General features: G+C 47.4%; 1 protein-coding gene across 1 annotated transcript; it reads left to right on the forward strand.

The window, feature by feature from the left end:
* The first annotated feature begins 571 nt into the window (after nt 1-571).
* Nucleotides 572-7235, forward strand: LOC133899692 (probable mixed-linked glucan synthase 6). The gene is made up of 3 exons (XM_062340731.1): nt 572-1413; nt 3304-4048; nt 4969-7235. The coding sequence occupies exons 1-3, from the start codon at nt 1085-1087 to the stop codon at nt 6736-6738; spliced, it is 2844 nt and encodes a 947-aa protein (XP_062196715.1). The 5' UTR covers nt 572-1084; the 3' UTR covers nt 6739-7235.
* The last annotated feature ends 12264 nt before the right edge of the window (nt 7236-19499 follow it).

Here is a 19499-nt window from a genome sequence, read left to right on the forward strand (position 1 = left end):
GGTCACCGGGGCTTTGCTGTATGTAGTGTGTACCAGGCAGGCTCGGACCCAGTTCAGCTCGTGATCGAGCCATGGCGATGTACGAGCACGACCACTGCTACTGCTATCCTCTTCACGGGCTAGGGGAAAGGCGAAAGGAAAGAATCTTCCAATGAAGATGAGGCAGGAGCTTAGCTATCCTGACAGAGCATTTTAAAAGAAGAAGCGCATATATATGTATATGTAGATGTATGTATGTATGTAAGAAAGAAACAAACTACTAATCATCACCTCCACTAAACTTTTCCACTATATTCTATTCTTCCCCTGGCTCCCTGATTAGCAGGTAAATATATGTTAATGGGGAGCAGAATAAGAAAGGGAATCGATCGCCACCATATCTTGCGACGATTGGTTACATGCAAGCAGCAGCGCTGATGAAGGGAACAATGGTGATGTAAAACCAGTCCAGACAGTTTATGCAGGGGGATCACATGGCCGGAACGCGGAATTTTAGCGGAAGCAGCCTGGTAGGTGGGTGCGGCCATATGGGCCTCTCATGGCGGTACGTGCAGGCAGCTACCATCGCTTGCTTGTCTGCCACCTACATATACACAGCTCAGCTCACTTCCTCTCAAAGCCTCCCACAGAGACAGAGAGAGAGAGAGAGAGAAGGGGGGAGAGTTTCTTGTTCCTCTGCCCATAGAAATCCAGGGGAGGTTGGGGTTCCTTGCCTTAACCTAGCATCCATTCCATCTCTTTCACACACACACATACGGAGACGCAGGCACGTACAAAATACAGAGAAAGATTAGCTAGCTGAGGACGGAGCCGACCGACACTTGTGAATTCCGTTCCGGCCCATAATTTCTATATATCCCCACGTACTTTACTTGCCATTTCTCACACCCTCGGCGCCTCGGCAGCCAGCTTCCTTCTCTCTCTAGGGAGCTCCTCTCTCGAGCTCTCCACGCACTTGCTAGAGGCTGCCAGCTGAGAGCAGAGCAGGGCAGGGCAGAGGTAGCTTGCCATTCTCGGTTTCCTCTCGCCTCGAGAGAGAGAAGCCAGCCAAGAAGAGGCAGGGGGACAGGCGGCGCGGGCATTGATGGCGCCCGGCGTCGCGGACGGCGGCCGGCGGGACGGCGAGGCGCAGCAGGCGGCGAACGGCGGGGGCGCACGGCACGGGTGCGCGTGCGGGTTCCCAGTGTGCGCGTGCGCGGGCGCGGCGGCGGTGGCGTCCGCGGCGTCGTCGGCCGACATGGACAAGGTGGCGGTGGCCGCCACGGAGGGGCAGATCGGCGCCGTCAACGACGAGAGCTGGGTCGCCGTCGACCTCAGCGACGACCTCTCCGCCGTCGACGCCGGCGTCGCGCTCGAGGACCGCCCCGTCTTCCGGACCGAGAAGATCAAGGGCATCCTCCTCCACCCCTACAGGTGATCACCACTGCTCCCATGTCACACACTCATCCGCACAGGCTTCAATGCTTCATTGCTCGCCGCCACAACGAGAACTCAACTGTTTTCCTATGAAATTCCTGCGTCGCAAACAAATCTTTCCTACGAAATCAAGCCAGCCAATCTCAAAATTATTTACCAGTGTCAGTCTCCTAAACTGGTCGGTGTTAAGTTAGCAGCGGTAATTTAAACAACGGTTAAATTTAAACCGGAGCAGAGTATAGACAAGCGCACGTTACAGTTTGGCAGGGGCTCGTCTGGGGTGGGCCCCGGGACACCGCGCCCCTCGATGCACTGTCGGCTGCGCGGTGGGGCCACCCAGCGGGACGTTGGCCGTTGGGGCCTGGGGGTGTTCCGTGTTCGATTCGTTGCGCGGCCTGCCCTGGCGGCTCATATTTTTTACCCGCTTTGGGGTGAATCGAGCAGAGGGAGGGGAGACACGAGGCATGTGAGTCCAAGCAGAATGCAAGCTTTGAATCATTATTTAGTTTTTTTCTTAATTTAATTAGATGCGAGTTAATTTTAATTTATTTTTAAGTTTCGGATCGACCTAATAATACAAAAAGTATATATAAAGCTTGCATCCCTAACGGAAAGGATTAACTGGTGACAAAGTATGGGCATTAATGGTAAAGGTGCTCCACTAATCTCTCCCTCTTGGAATTAAAGGGGGTGAGTTTTTTGGAGGATGTGTGTGAGGAAAAGGGATAGAAAAGAGGAAAAGAGAAATTGGTGGTGTTGGGAGTGTTCCAGCTGTAGGCTTGAGTGTGTTAGGGGTTGCATCTTTAGCTTTGATGAATAGATGAATGAAACTTGTTTCAGCATCTAGAGGGAAAAGGACTAGCACATCTTGAAAAGCAAAACTTTAGAAGACGAAGAACAACAAGAGAAAGAAGTAGTGCTCCATATGATTTTTTAAAGTTTTTTTTTTTGAGCAAAGTGCTCCACATGGCTGGCTTGAGAGTGCTGACAGCAGGAACGAAGAAAACGGTGCATTTACATACAGCTCAGGCCGTGTTAGTAGTACAAGTACAAGTGGCCAAAGCATATTTTTGAAGTCCACTTTGTGCATCATCTCCACATAACGTACAGAGTGAATACGCGTGCACATGGTATCGGATTACAGCTGGTATTAACTTCTCTGTTGTACCAAAATAATTCGCAGAAAAAGATTAGGAGTAGTTGTAGTAGTATGGTAGGTGAAGAAGGTCCAAGCGCAAACAAAAAAATATTTTTTATTCTTTTTGGAAAGAATAACAGAGCAGGAAAAAAACCGTTATTCCCAGCAAATCTATGCCACTTTTGCCCCTGGGGCATGGGCCCCACAACACGGCCTGCCTGGCTGGCGCTTTCATGCCGTGGGGACGCGCATGTCGGTGGTGGCGTTGCCGCGCGCCGCGCTGCCAGCTCACGCTCTCTTTTTTTTAAATACAAACGCACACATCTATCTAGCTCACGCTCATTGACTGCCACCTGTCACGATGATGATTGGTGTTGGTGCCTTTTCGCCATGGGTGGTGGAGGCAGCAGATGCTCGTGGCCGTGGCTCCTCCTAATGAATGACTCATTAGTCGTGGTGTTTCATCTAAGCTCACCGTGAGCGTGAAGCCAAGAACACGATGCGTGTTCGCTCCAATTATTGCACTCCGGGCCCAACATCGTGCATGCACTCAATCACCACCCACACTAGTTTTATTGATCCTATTAGTAACCTACTGTCATATTAAAAATGATCGAGTTAAAAATCTTGTTAACCATCGATGGTAGTAAAGATTGCGCAGTCAGGCGTGGCGAAAAATTATGTAGATTTGTCGCGTGAAGATTGCGCAGAATTAACGGGTGTAAATGGATGGATGGATTTTGATGCAGGGTGCTGATCTTCGTCCGCCTGATCGCGTTCACGCTGTTCGTGATCTGGCGAATCTCGCACAAGAACCCGGACGCGATGTGGCTGTGGGTGACCTCCATCGCCGGCGAGTTCTGGTTCGGCTTCTCCTGGCTGCTCGACCAGCTGCCCAAGCTGAACCCCATCAACCGCGTGCCCGACCTCGCCGTGCTCCGCCAGCGCTTCGACCGCGCCGACGGCACCTCCCTCCTCCCGGGGCTCGACATCTTCGTCACCACGGCCGACCCCTTCAAGGAGCCCATCCTGAGCACGGCCAACTCCATCCTCTCCATCCTGGCCGCCGACTACCCGGTCCAGCGCAACACCTGCTACCTCTCCGACGACTCGGGCATGCTGCTCACCTACGAGGCCATGGCCGAGGCCGCCAAGTTCGCCACCCTCTGGGTGCCCTTCTGCCGGAAGCACGGCATCGAGCCCCGCGGCCCGGAGTCGTACTTCGAGCTCAAGAGCCACCCCTACATGGGCCGCGCGCAGGAGGACTTCGTCAACGACCGCCGCCGCGTGCGCAAGGAGTACGACGAGTTCAAGGCCCGCATCAACGGCCTCGAGCACGACATCAAGCAGAGGTCCGACGGGTACAACGCCGCCAGGGGGCTCAAGGACGGCGAGCCGAGGGCCACCTGGATGGCCGACGGCACGGAGTGGTCCGGCACCTGGGTCGATCCCGCCGAGAACCACCGCAAGGGCGACCACGCCGGCATCGTCCTGGTCAGTACATACTCCCTACATTCTTACTCCCATGCATGCATGAATCCATCCATCGTTCTCCATTATTCTGCTACCGGTGTTCTTGATTACCTTAGATTAGTAGCTTGTTGGAGGAAGAGAATTGGATGCGCATGCATGGCTGGCAGACAATGTTTGGTAGAGCTTTCGAGGATTCTTTAGAGTAAGAGTGATTACTTTAAGAGCTTAAAAAAATAAACTATTATGTCACAAAGCTTCTACTGATTTCATTTCACTATAAGAAAAGATCTAGAAGCTATGTCAAATAGACCCGAGAATCGAATCAGACGTGGGCTTAATTGGTTGTTAGATGCGGGGTGCTTTTCTCCGGGATTTGACGGAATGGACGTGCTGACGTTGAATCCATGGATGGATCATGGATGCTCTGTTTTGTTGTGGCCAGCAAGACGGAGCCATCCATAGCATTCTCGAGCACTATAGAAAGATAGTGTGAAGGAGGTGGTTGGGGGTGGTCCTTTCCCCCGACAGCACCACAGCATCCATCACCTTTAAATCCAATTGGATTGAATTAATCACGGGTGCTTTGTTAACTGTTAAGTGACTTTCACACTCAATGATTGATTGTTGGATAGTAAATTGGCACTTTGCTCAGATTAACAGTTAACACCCCCTTGTAGTAATTGAAAACAACTTAAGCACCTCTTGACAGTTTAGCCATACCAATTTGACCCATGTAATTACATGATGATATTTTTTACTAACACGAAGTTACTACCTCATCACATTCTAATTACCCTTTTTTACCCACATGTAGTAGTTCATTAACCTCTGTAATTACCCACTGTAAGCTGTAATTAGCTACTGCAGTAAATAGTAACTGTGCATGTGCATGCTCTGCTGAATGCTGATTGCTGACGACGACGACGACGACGTGCGTGCAGGTGCTGCTGAACCAACCGAGCCACACGCGCCAGCTCGGCCCGCCGGCGAGCGCGGACAACCCGCTGGACTTCAGCACCGTCGACGTCCGGCTGCCCATGCTGGTGTACGTCTCCCGTGAGAAGCGCCCGGGCCACAACCACCAGAAGAAGGCCGGCGCCATGAACGCGCTCACCCGCTGCTCCGCGGTGCTCTCCAACTCGCCCTTCATCCTCAACCTCGATTGCGACCACTACATCAACAACTCCCAGGCCCTGCGCGCCGGCATCTGCTTCATGCTCGGCCGCGACAGCGACACCGTCGCCTTCGTCCAGTTCCCGCAGCGCTTCGAGGGCGTCGACCCCACCGACCTGTACGCCAACCACAACCGCATCTTCTTCGACGGCACGCTCCGCGCGCTCGACGGCATGCAGGGCCCCATCTACGTCGGTACCGGGTGCCTCTTCCGCCGCATCACGCTCTACGGCTTCGACCCGCCCAGAATCAACGTCGGTGGCCCGTGCTTCCCGTCGCTCGGCGGGATGTTCGCCAAGACCAGGTACGAGAAGCCCGGGCTGGAGATGACCAGCAAGGCCGCCGTCGCCAAGGGCAAGCACGGCTTCCTGCCCATGCCCAAGAAGGCATACGGCAAGTCCGACGCGTTCGTGGACACCATCCCCAAGGCCTCGCACCCGTCCCCGTACGCGGCCGCCGAGGCAGTGGCGGCGTCGGATGAGGCAACGATCGCTGAGGCGGTGGCGGTGACGGCGGCGGCGTATGAGAAGAAGACCGGGTGGGGCAGCGACATCGGGTGGGTGTACGGCACCGTGACGGAGGACGTCGTCACCGGCTACCGGATGCACATCAAGGGCTGGCGGTCGCGCTACTGCTCCATCTACCCGCACGCCTTCATCGGCACGGCGCCCATCAACCTGACGGAGCGGCTGTTCCAGGTGCTCCGGTGGTCGACGGGCTCCCTGGAGATCTTCTTCTCCCGGAACAACCCGCTATTCGGCAGCACGTTCCTGCACCCACTGCAGCGCGTGGCCTACATCAACATCACCACCTACCCGTTCACGGCGCTGTTCCTCATCTTCTACACCACCGTGCCGGCGCTGTCCTTCGTCACGGGCCACTTCATCGTGCAGCGGCCGACCACCATGTTCTACGTCTACCTGGCCATCGTGCTCGGGACGCTGCTCATCCTGGCCGTGCTGGAGGTGAAGTGGGCCGGCGTCACGGTGTTCGAATGGTTCCGGAACGGGCAGTTCTGGATGACGGCCAGCTGCTCCGCCTACCTCGCCGCCGTGTGCCAGGTGCTCTTCAAGGTGGTGTTCCGGCGGGACATCTCGTTCAAGCTGACCTCGAAGCAGCCGTCGGGCGACGAGAAGAAGGACCCCTACGCGGACCTGTACGTGGTGCGGTGGACGTGGCTGATGGTCACGCCCATCATCATCATCCTGGTCAACATCATCGGCTCCGCGGTGGCCTTCGCCAAGGTGCTGGACGGCGAGTGGACTCACTGGCTCAAGGTCGCCGGCGGCGTGTTCTTCAACTTCTGGGTGCTGTTCCACCTCTACCCGTTCGCCAAGGGCATCCTGGGGAAGCACGGCAAGACCCCCGTGGTTGTGCTCGTGTGGTGGGCCTTCACCTTCGTCATCACCGCCGTGCTCTACATCAACATCCCGCACATCCACGGCCCCGGCGGCAAGAACAGCGGCGTGCTGGGCAAGCACGGCGCCGCACACCACGGCAGGAAGGATCTCGACCACATCTTCTACGGCTGGCCGTGAACAAGCAATTACATATTACCAAGGAAGAAGACATGATCAACCAAATTACCAAACCAAGAAAGAGAAGAGTACGTACGTTCGTTCTCCACTTCTACATGCATGCTGCTGGTGAAGAAAGAAACAATAACATACTTGATCGAGCTGAGCCGCCAGAATTTGGAAATTTTCTTCTTCTTCTTCCTTGCCTTTTTCTTTCTTTCTTTCTTTCTTTCTTTTAGTTTTGTCCAGAAATTGAAAGATGGTGTTGATTTGATTTAGTTTTATTAATTACCTGTGGTAATTAATTATGTACGTACTTATACATTACGCAAAGAACAATCACTGCAAGAGAGAGTTGGAGGAGGCCGGTGTGTATGTATGTATGTATGCATGCCTGTACTGTACATGCTGGAGTCATCAGTCAAAGAAGAGATCTAGAGTGAGGCTGGGGAGCGGGCCCCGGCAGGGATGGTATTCTTTTAGTATATGGAAACAATAAATTTAATTCCATTCTTGTACCTATTGTTGTTCGCTGTTTATTAATTGATACTCTCTACTGATTATTATCAAGGGATTATGATCGGTCAACGGTGAATGAGCTGTATGTAATGTAATGTTGTCCCTCCCTTCCCATGCTCTGGGTTTTGACGTCCTCTCCCCCTCCTCCACTCACCTTGAATGATACCCTCCCCCAATTGATGTCGCCCCCCCCCCCCCCCCAATCGATGCCTCCCCCGCTCGGATGCCATCCTGGGGAGCTTGGGTTCTCATGCTAGATCTATTAGAACTGCATTGACGCCTAGACATCGATGAGAAAGGAGGTCTCAACATATAGGAGGAGCACGAGGGTGGTGAGTGGCAACAAGACCGCCATAGAGGACTAGAGGGAGGCGCAAAAGAAGAAGGCAACGTCTGAGGGAGCACAGCCGCCTAGACGATGAAGAAATCACACTGCCACAATCGTACCATGTCGAGGAGGTAGGCAACCATGAGGCAAACAGCTAGGACAACGAGCCCATCGAGGTCAAGGAGGAAGGCTGTGATGGGCGCGAGTGCCGCTGTGATGAGCGTTGATCACAAATGCCAAGCCTGAGGTGGATTCATCATTGTCGATGATATGGAGCACAATGTCGAGCTTCGGTGGCCGTTGGGTTGCACCACGACCTGTGCCATCCTCTCCGCCCGTGAACGTCGGAAAGTGAAGGTTGGGAGTAGTGATGGCAATGGGCATAGATTATCCACGTGCCCACGAGTAAGAACACTAATGTGCGCAGGTTTGGATTGCATTATTTGCACATGGATATGGGTGCGGATTTGTATCTAAACCCATCAGCACACATATGTGGATATAAAAAAAGCTTACCTACGCTCGCTTTACCTGCATACCTACTCTAAGCACATGACATATGCCTAAATATTTGTATAGTCCAACAGGTGTGCCAAAATACTTTTATGTTATTTTATTTTTATCTTATTTCTTGTCCTTGATTTCTTGTTACCCTAGTTTTTTTAAGTATAATTTATAATTAGTACACCTTTGAATAGCTGCTTCTATATTCTCTAAATAGAGACACTATCCGAAGAGGTGATCGTCAGAGACGTATTAGCTCACAATGACCTTTCTTTCACTAGAATATGTGAGGTCTATTATGTCATTGACAGGTATACGTGTGTGCTCATAGATACATTGTGACTTCGGGTGACCAACATGGTTTCATTTCTTAGCCATGGTAGGTAATAGGTATGGACAAGAATTTAAAAATTACCTTATAAGCACGATTTTATATAGCTTTTATTTATAGATATAGAAAGAGGGAAACGGTCGGGTACCATCCACGTCGCTATTGGTTGGTTAAGCGATGGTACGGGCGACTTTCAGCCTCTCTCCTCCAGCTGGTAACGGAACCGGAGGTGGCACCGTAGAGCTAGCTGACATGTCCACCGTCGGAGCTGCCCTTATTCAGCCTTGCCAAGAAAGATTCCATCCATAACTGTACGCGCCTCTATGTTAGTTTCTCTCTCTACCAAATACACATGACACATGCATGCAGGCTCTGAGAAACTGCAGCAATGATACGTTCATTCATGAGTCTCACTCACCATTGGTGGATCATGGCGACAACAGGCGCGAAGCAGCAACAATGAAGCAGAGATATGGGAGGGAGAGAGAGAGACTAGTGGCGAGGAGGACAACCGGACAAGAAGGGGGTTGAAGTGGCGTAAGGAACGTGGGGTATTTGATTTCTCATCGTAGTGTCATCTAAGTAGAGTGAAAAAATTATCATTAGATCTATTGTAATAGACTTAAAAAAACTTATTTATTATCTTCAATAAGAAAATATCATTTCGATAATGTGATAAAAAGTTAAATATTATTAGAAAACGTTGGTCACTTGGTTGGGGTTGGGCCCTTGCTGAATGCACGGGTTCGGCCGTGCGATCCGGCTAGATCGAGCCAACCTATCTCTCCCATGTCGTCTTCCTCCCGCTGCTGTGGGTGACTGTTGTCTGTTCGTCCGTCTACCAAGCTCCTCTCTCCCCTCCATGATTGGCCGCAGAATTACATAAAGAAATCAAGCTGGTGTCTTCGGTACTGTCAGTACTGTTAAGGTTACGAAGAGGATTCACATTGCAGACAAAATTCACATGCGTCATGCGTGTTAATGTTGGTAATGCGCCTTTTGAGCTGATGATTAGGTGGCCTTTCCCCCCCCCCCCTCCCTCTATCACTGGATAAAGCAGATCTGGGTGTACTGCCTGTTCCAAAAGGGAGGAGCAATGACGAAGAGGGGGATCGATCGATCGAAAAGGTTAGTGAAAATGTGCGTGGGGATGGGGATCGACTTGTCTGCCGGTGCTTTCCACTTTTAACTCGGGAGCCATCGAGTCTCCCTTATCTTTCAAGATCGGTGTCAGTGCGAGCTCGTTCCCGCGGATTTCTGCTGTTCCAACGGACATGTCGCGTGCAGCAGCGGGACTGGCATGCTGTTGGGCTGTAGATTTCCCCATGGCTCAGCTAACCGGATCCACTCTGGTGGCTGGCACTGCACTTCTGCAGCATCTGAAATGAACCAGGGCGACGTGCAAGTTAGAGTCTCTAGTTCTGGTGACACCGGACGTATGGACAGGTAGAAATTCGAGATGGCGACATTTCGATGGAACCGACATGCTCTAGATTCTGTTGCTGCTGCCTGGTCAATTCTTGCTGGGCCAGGGAACGCCAACAGACGCAACCGTGCGGCTGGCTATGCGGAGATCTGCGATCTCGGCCTCCTCATCATGATCGACAGCCCAAGATTGCCAGGTTGTTGCAATTGTTTTTGCTGGAGAACCTTACAAGATCAGCTAGAACTATCTGCAGCAGATATTTATCTTTTATAATATTATTGTAATACTCTATATTTTTATATCTCTAGAAACTACCCTATTTATTAACTTTCATTACTCTACTCCTTTGAAGTGCCTAGCCCCTCTGCCAGGGATGCGGTAACCTCAAATCCAGATTCTACAATGACACATAGGGATGTAGATCAGTTTTAAGAGCTCTTTTGGAGTTGGGCTAAGTAATGCAACAGATGAATTGTGTTATACTAGTATATGGATTAGAAAGAAGAGGAAGGTTACCAGTACTACTTAAGAGCGTATGGCATACTCTCAAAAAAAAAAAACTTAAGAGCGTATGGCAAAAACAGAGGCGTGATGAGACGAAAACATCATCCATGACAAACAAAATTAGGACGAAGTTCATGAGAAAAAAGACTATTGCTGAAGTACAAAGGAAACTGGAGGACTTACATTTTGGTTTGGGCTTATTATGGTAAAAGATCAATTACTGAAATAAGGGACCTTTAGTTTGAATAATGATATCAAAGTTCGTTTTTAGAGGATAAATGACTTATTCCTTTCCGTCCTTAAAGACTAATACTCGTCTTTATATTATATAGTGAGGAAAAAACATGCAACGGTAGCACAAACAATTAATTCTAATCCGTTTAATGTGTTCTTCTACAGGGCTTTGACTGGGTATAAGTTGACTAAATGGAATGAATTGGTCACAAGAGTAGCATTTGTGCAACTTAATGATTAAAAGGATTTCTTTAAATGGTCGCTTAATAAACAAAGGATTGTTTATGGTACAATCTAGGGCCTTACTTGATCAGAATATCATCCCATCGAGTCGTTTTTTATGAAAACTTAAACTCTATGTAAAATAAAGATTTTTAGTTAGTATTTGTTTATAGAAGTAATTTTAACAAAAGACATCCTAGTGAAACACAACTGGAAGGGTAGTTACTGATGTTGTTTCTGTAGCAATAAGAACCTATCTAACATCTATTCTTTAATTGTCAGTTTACAAAATTTATTTGGAGATCCGTTCAAATCGCTTTTGGCTTACAACCACCTACAAGTGTAGTTCATTTGTTTTGAAGTTGGCTACAAAATGTTGACTCCACATTAAGACCTCAAATTCTGGTGGGGATGTGCTTTATGTTGGTCAATATGATTGTGCATAAATGATATTATTTTTGGCGAGGCAAGATCACATTCTTATATGTTTATAATCTTTCGGAAAACTCACTAGATGAAGTGGGCATACCATATCCTGAGACCACAATCATAGAGATTTTTGCTAATTATATGTGGATATTTATTAATAGGTTTTGTGCTTGATTTTATTTCCAACATGTTTTGGACCTGTGAACTATTGATATGCGGTGGCTTTTCATTCACAACCTATAGCTAAAATTTATAATAATAAATAGTGGAGTGCATAGTTTATAAACATTCCTTTATTAAAAAAGGCAAACAAATTAAACACAGTCCTGTGCTCCCAAGATATCTCATCTTGATCTATCTGCGATGGAGATTCGTGGTACAGATCAACAAACAACCTCGCACGACACGACTAGTGCAACAAACATCTACGAGCTCGCAGTGGCTGCGAGGATGATGCACACGTGTGGAGCATTGTGATCCTATGGTACCATGCTCTTCTTTCTTCCCTAAAAGGCTCAAAATCGCTGCAGCTTTTTTGTTTATTTCGGCCCATTTATGGGCCCATGGGTAGCGGATCGTAACAATGCATGGCTCGCTTCAGGTTCAGATTGCAGCCCAGCCATGCGCGGGCCCAGTTCTGGATTGCTTCCTTTTTCTTTCTGGTTTTTCGTTGCAGACTTTCAAGCAAAGCTCGTTATTCACGTAGACACAAATCAGTATGCAAGCAAATGTTACCAGAAAAGGAACAACCTAAGAATACAGTACAGAAAGAAATCGAAATCCTCTTGTCAGGAGGATAAGGATACGAGGCACTCACGTCATAAGAAGATATATTATCAAAAGAGACTATGTTGATTTTTTAAAGTGGCCAGTAAGAAAGTGTAATAATATAATAATATTTTTTGATGAACCTTTTTATACTGATTTCTTTTTTAGTCTGTTTATTTGGGTTTCTATTTCTAACTTTTTTTGTTACTTGAAGTCAAAAGCTAGAAGTCCAAACATTGAAAAGTGAATTTTGTAGAAGTCAGAAGGCTGCTTGGAAATGAATTAGAAGCTAAGAGTAGTTTTTCTGAGAAGTGGTGTGTTGGGAAGTTAAAAATTTGTTATAAAATTCAATGGCTAAAATTTAAAAATAGATTTTAAGAAAAACCAAAAACACAATTTTTTAGAAAAGACAAACACAGAAGTTCAAACAAACAAACCCTTAATTCATAGTGTATTGACTCATGTGCCACTATATATGTTACCAACTTCTTACATGATTTCCCTATAGTGAGAACACTAAGAGAGAGACGTGAAGTCTTAGAGTGGCCAATGGGAAGGAGGTTAAAGTCAAGGCTGTCAGATCACTTCGCTTGATTTTTTATAGTGGTTTCACTCTTAAGTTTAATAATATAGTTTATGTTCCTTTAATGGGGGGGATTAACTTTTTTGCCACCTAACGGATGATGCATTCCAAAATACCATCATACCAGATTTCCTCTCCTATATGCCACTTGGGCAGATCGGACTCCACTACATCGTGTAGGTCCGACCTCCACTACGCAGCTCCACACCACAGTAGCCAATGCCGACCTCGCTCCCTGTCGTGCTCTGCTCTGCCACGCCCCCGTTGCCTCCCATACGTAGCTACTCGCGTGCGTCGCGAGCGTGCCACCCTGTTTGGCCATGCTTAGGCTAGCGTGCCACGCCGTGCTGTCCCATGCGCCACTGGCCGATGCCGCATGTTGCTCGGCCATGAGCACACCACAGCATAGCCCACCTGCGCTACTGCTCGGTCGTGCCGTCGCATTGTAGCCCTGCTCCGCGCACGTCATCACCACTTTCTCCACCCACGTGCCGCGAACAAACTGTCTTTCCCAGTTGATCTCCTTCCTATCCGGCTCTCCCGCCCCCCTCTCAATGCATCCCCTTCTACCGCCGTAGCCTCTTGCGCGCAGCTGCCCCCTTTCCACCGCGCCATGCCACCGAACTGACCTACTAGCACTGCGCCATGCCACTCCACTGACCCAACCATGGCCCAGCACGATAACTACCATGGCTGGGTCCAGCGTCGCTCGGCCTCTCGCACCGCCGGTCACCCTCTCAAGCTCCCCTCTCTCCTCTTGCTCCCCCCTCTCACAACCCCCGATCCCCCTCTCCTTCACCAAGCCTCACACTGAATGTGGGCCCGAGTGGCATCTGGGAGAGGAAATCTTGTAGGATGGCATTTTGGAATGCACCGTCTAGTAAGGTGAAAAAAAAAAGTTAATTCTCCTCCATGAGAAGGAATCTCATTTCAGTTTTGATGTTAGATGATGATAGTTTTTATTGTAATTTTAGAGATAATAAGTGCAGTCTTAAGTTTAATTCAGATGTTATTGATTTTGCCATCGGACAAGACAAACTTTATACGCTTCCTCTAAATGAATCATCTGTATCTATGAATATCCGTGATATAAGTCATAAGAGAATAAGAAGTACAATTCATGAGACTTCTTCGAAACTATGGCATTATCGTTTAAGCCACATTTCAAGGGGGAGAATGAAGAGTCTCATTAGGAAGACAGTGTCCAACCCTTAGACTTAACTGACTTTGACCACTGTATAGATCGCATTAAAGGATAATATGTTAAGCAAATAAACAAGTGGGTCACTCGAAGCACATGATTATTAGAAAATATTCATACGGACATTTGCAGTTCTTTTCATGTGACATCGGTGGATGATTTTGATTTATTTATTACAATCACTAATGATTTCTACCATTACGGCTATATCTATCCCATTAAAGATTGATTTGAGTCTCTCGACAAATTCAACATATTTATGACTGAAGTAGAAAATCAGCACAACCTAAAATTAAAGTAGTGAGATCGGATCAAGAGGGAGTATTATGGGAGACATGTCCCTTACGGGTAGATCTCTGGTCCCTTCGCTAGAATCCTTCATGAAAATGGCATAGTAGTCCAATAATCTACATCTGATGATCCTCAGCAGAACAGGGTAGTTGAGAGATGCAATCGCACGCTTATGTACACGACGGGAAGTATGCTAAGCTATTCTAGTTTACTAGTTGGATTGTGGATGGAGACATTTAAGACATGTGCACATATTTTTAATCGGGTTCCCAATAAATCAGTTCAAAAAACACCTTATAGATTATGGACTGGAAGAAAATCGAGCATGAAATATCTACGTGTGTGGGTGCTATGCAACTGAAGCTAAAGTATTTAATCTATATATTGGGAAATTAGATCTTAAGACAATTAGTTGTCACTTTCTCGGGTATCTTGAAAGATCAAAGGTCTCACTTTTACTGTCCAGATAGGATCACTAGGTTCGTAAAAACAAGACATGATATGTTTATTGAGAACATGGATCTGTAGCCTAAGAAAGTTGATCTCGAGGAAAATCAGGTTTATGTTCCTGTACCGCTGATTCAAGAGCCTTACATCCCTATGCCCCAGGTGGTTGCACATTCTTTGAAATTCCTAACAATGCACGTAATGATAAGCCTTAGCTGTCCCTTGCAATACCCAGTCCTGGTCCTATAGTAAAAAATGAACCGATCAGGAGATCACAACGTGACAGGAGACCTGCCATCTCAAGTAATTATGTCACATATATGAATGAAGTATTTAATAACACAGAGGAGGCAAAAGATCCCAACTCATATAAAGAGGCTATGATAAGTGAGTATTCGCCTGAGTGGCTTAAGGCCATAAAGGATGAATTAAAGTCTATGAGCGATGATCATGTATAGGACCTAGTAGAAATCCTCTATGGAGCTAAAACAATAGGATGTAAATGGGTCTATAAAACAAAGCATGACTCTCAGGGGAACATCGAAAGGTTCAAAGTGAGGCTTGTAGCAAAATGCTTCTCGCAAAAAAAAGGGATTAACTATAATGAAACTTTCTCTCCTATATCAAATAAAGATTCTTTAGAATAATTATCGCGCTTGTAGCGCATTATGATTTATAACTGTATCAGATGGACATTAAGACGACATTCATTAAATGTGACTTAGAAGAAAATGTTTACATGGCTCAACCGAAAGGTTTTATCATGGAAGGTGTTGACGTGAAAAGATGATGCGCCCCAAATACTGAGCACCTCGCGTGCAATCATGAACTGGAAGTTTCGACCAGGACAATCAGAAGCTCCGATATGGATCGGAAGTTTCAACGATAACTATCCGACGGGCAACGCCTATGAAACTCTAGTCATAGCGCCACGTCATTGGACCTTCGTTGTCACCCACACTCGGGAGGGACCCCGTCAAAGTGCAGATAGTTAGTGGCTTGTCCATGGTCATCGAGATAAAAATAAGTAGCAACAAGAGGGAGAAGAAAAAGGGACATGACTACATGAGCTATGTAAAAAGATAAAAAAATAAGTAAATACCATGTTGTGAAAGATAGAATCTAAGATCAAACAATCAGTATCAAGCATATTAGTACTAAGTTAATGCTTGCGTATCCGCTTACTAAATACTTACCATCTTATATTTTTCGTGATCATGTTGTCAGAATAGGGTTATTGGAAAGCCTATGATTCTAAATAAGAGGGTTATAAAACAAACCAACTCCCATTAGGCATAATAAATATCTATTTCGAGATGAAATATTATACTATAGGTATTTGAGTTTCGGTGGTATTTTATTAGCTGCCATAATGCTTTTCCTTGGTGTGCTGTTTTATTAAGAGTGTGCTTACGATGTTAGTATTCAATCAATGGGGAGGATCTCGGCTCGTGTGTGCTCACGACTCCTGATAAAACAGGACAGAGTATTATGGGGAGCCCCGTCCCCACCAACTCTTGGTTGTTGCCCCGATCAATGCAGCACCAAACTTATAAGGAGGGGGGTGGGGGGGGGGGGGCAACGCCCGTGAGAGCGAGTTTTCATGTGGCCCTATCTCTCCCCAACACATCTAAACTACGCACAACCATTAGGGCGTTGTAAACGGATCGAAGGCCGTCACCGTGACTTCACTGAGCAACTTCATCATGCCGGCGTCGACTGCAATGACCTCACTATCAAGCTGGCGATCGCCTATACCAACATGCACGTCTACATCGACTCTTTGCGCTACATCATCTTTCTCGAATCACTAATAGCATCCCCGAACATAGGTACGCCATTCACGCTTTCGCAATTGAGTGTGTCTGATGTTAGAGCTAATGATCATATGAATTAAGACGTGTTTTAGCTTTAATACCTTCATGTGGTGCAGAGGCTGTAAACTCTTTCCATTATTAATAAAAAACAAATGCAACGGAAAGATATATATTTTATGAAGAAAATACAACTTTCGATCTCTATACTAACATACGTAAAGACGTCAAAAATATATATAACTATTTTGGTGGAACTCGAACTTAGGTGGATAGACCAACTAACATAGGCTCAGTTCACCACGGAAAAAAAATGCATGATAAGTCTTTTGAATATGCATACACATGCCATCGCAAGGAACACAATGGAGTACAATAAAGCTTTTTTTTAAGCTAAATGAGCACAAACGCATGAACGAAAAATTAACCTGAGCTCATTTTAGGTGTTATTTCCACGGACTTACAGCTGAGTACTCTCTTGTGGACCATATATCCTCTCAATAATTTGGGCATCATTGCCTCATCATGTAGTGGTAGTAGTAGCCATCTACATGCTCACTTGCCCTGCTCTTGCAGTGTAGCTGTAGCACTGCCATGCATGAGACTCCGAGAGGAGGGGAGGTCTCTCATGCATTGTTCATTCATAGCCGTGCTGGGGGCAGTGGGGAGAGACTGTGCGTCTCTGCCTGCCTCCTCGAGAAGCAGAAGGCCCCGGACTAGGCGTGGGGAGGAGCTGCATGCGAACTGGGTCAGAGTCAGAAGCACTGTTCACGCAGGGCCTACACTGAAGTGACCCATCATCTCTCGCTCGCTCACTCCTCGCTTTCATCGCTTCTCTCTCTCTCTCCTTCGTCCTTCCCCTTGCTCTGCGCCGATACCTTTGCTGTAGGCCTGTAGTAGCTACTACGTCTCTGCTCCTTCCCCATGCGATGCAGTGAGATGCAGCACTCGCTCCCTCTTTCCCCTGGCCTGGCTCTTGATTCCTGTGATCATTTATATTTACGTACTATGGCTAGTGCCCCTCTCTCTCTCTCTCATGTGCCGCACAGCCTCTCTCTATCTCAACGGTTGCAGGACGCCGGCACCCAAAAGGAGACGACTGTGGTCAACACTGATTCAACGCTGCCGACATAGCTGCCGTCTTCAATTAGATGGGCATGAGGAGGTGCACGGTTCTTGTTAGGTTCGGTTTCCTGTTTAGTTCTAGAGTTGGTGTTATCTGAACATGTGTCTTTTTCTGATGCTCATTATTGTTCAGACCACAGAAGAGAACTAGTGATGTCCATGCTGCGCAACAACACATCACAGTGTGGCCTCAATTTGTTGTGCAGGAGAAGTGCATGCGTGGTTAGGCACCACCTGTTCCGTAATGCCAGGGAGAACTCTGAATCTCTCTGATCCTCCTCCTTGAAAGCCTCCTGCAGATTAAACATTCTGAACCTGCAGTTCTGTCCTGCATGGGCTCTGCAATACTAACATTCCGTTAGCCACCATGCCACGCGTGATCAACAACTCCAGTTCAGGTTAATAGTCATAGAAACAAAACAAGAATGCATGCACGAGCGAGCAACAGGATACAGGCCTACGTGCGGTTTGAGTTCTTGCTGGACTCGAGATCGAGGTGCCAGCGCCAGTGTTTCTTTTCTCCCGGTCAGCGGCGGAATACGACGGTACGGTTGGCGCAGAAGGCGCGGTCTTTCTGGCTGTCGCATGTCAAACATACATTACGTGTAGCACTGCACTGGTACGAGTAAACTGAAAGCTGGAGTGCTTTAACGTTACTCCCACTGCCATACGCATCTCTTGCACGGCAATGTCTCCTCAACTTATTTCCGTCAATACTCAATAGCTGTTCGGTCAAAGTTGTAAGTATTTCGAAGACCGGTGAAAGTTGTGTTCTGAAGATCAGATACGTAAACAATGGCACTCAACGTTCAGGACCGTCTATGTACAAAATGACACTTTTTGTGGCAGCTTTGAAGACCAGTTTCATCATGTCTAAAACGACACTCGATCTCTTCTGCCACAGCTTCCAAGAGTACTGAGAGTTATGTGTCTAAAACGACACTCTTCTGCCCTGTGTGACAAGATAGGGTAGTATATAATGTGACAAACTGGAAGACTGGCGCTGGTTAATGCATGCTGCTCAACTTCCCTGGATGCAATGAGGAATGAATGGGAATTGAAGGGAGTGGGAGAGAAAGGCATGTTCCTTTTTCTCTGCATGCAGTGAGGCGGTCTGAAGAGGATTTCCCCCCTCTTCCCTGGATGATGTTTTTCACTGTAACTCTTTAATCTTGATGACCAAACAGGTCAAAAGCTGTTTCTCTGACGTCCAGATGTGAATTGTAGTGTCACTCAACAATCAGCAACTAAATAATCTGGATTAGTATTGATTAACACCATATATATACATTGAAGATGAGTAAGCATTGCAACGCACGGTGATCGATCACATAATAATCTTCCTAAAGATGATCCTGACCAAAACACTATACAGGCATATCGATAAAACTTTATCTCTGCTGTTCTGTCGCTACTGTCTTAAGGCTACAAGCTAAAGCTAATAAGCTAACAACAAAAGATCGTCGACACATGTGCTGAGTAGGGCCGGAAACGGAGCAGGGCAGGTCAGGTTCCCGCCGGTTTTACCCCCGGCAGGGGTGGGTCTACGTTTTCAGCCGTGGGGGTTGTGGGTCGAGTCGGGGGTGGGGGCTGATTTTTGCCCGCAAGCCCACGGCGGGCGTCTGACTCCTAGCTACCATTGCACGCCCGTCTCCCACCTGTCAGTGGCTGCCTCGTCTTCGCCTGCCTCCAATATACCCGTCTTAGGGTCTGTTTGTTTCAGCCAGAGATTCTGAAAAGTAACTTATAGATGCTGTATTGTGAAAAGCTGGATTGTAAAAAGCTTTTAGATTGTAGATTCTAAAAAAATTTGGTGAACAGTTTAGTAAAATGGACTTTCACAATATATCAAAAGCTGAGAAAAACCAGCTTCTCAGATTCCCACAATCCAACCAACAGATTTTAAAAAGCTATAACCAAAAGCTGTCTGTTTGTTTCAGCTTCGGATTGTAAAAGCTGAAAGCCACAATCCGAAGCTGAAACAAACATACCCTTAGGCTCTCGGTCACCACTGCGCCTGTGGGTCTTCGCCTGGTTTGGCGCTAGGGGCATATTT

The sequence above is a fragment of the Phragmites australis genome, chromosome 18, assembly GCF_958298935.1.
Source record: "Phragmites australis chromosome 18, lpPhrAust1.1, whole genome shotgun sequence".
In the NCBI taxonomy this organism is placed as follows: Eukaryota; Viridiplantae; Streptophyta; class Magnoliopsida; order Poales; family Poaceae; genus Phragmites; species Phragmites australis.

What these genes read in the sequence shown, in the direction of transcription:
- LOC133899692 (XM_062340731.1), top strand. Translation starts at nt 1,085, where the DNA reads ATGGCGCCCGGCGTCGCGGACGGCGGCCGGCGGGACGGCGAGGCGCAG. An exon ending in ATCCTCCTCCACCCCTACAG is followed by an intron (nt 1,414 to 3,303) that starts GTGATCACCACT and finishes ATTTTGATGCAG; the next exon opens with GGTGCTGATCTTCGTCCGCC. An exon ending in ACCACGCCGGCATCGTCCTG is followed by an intron (nt 4,049 to 4,968) that starts GTCAGTACATAC and finishes ACGTGCGTGCAG; the next exon opens with GTGCTGCTGAACCAACCGAG.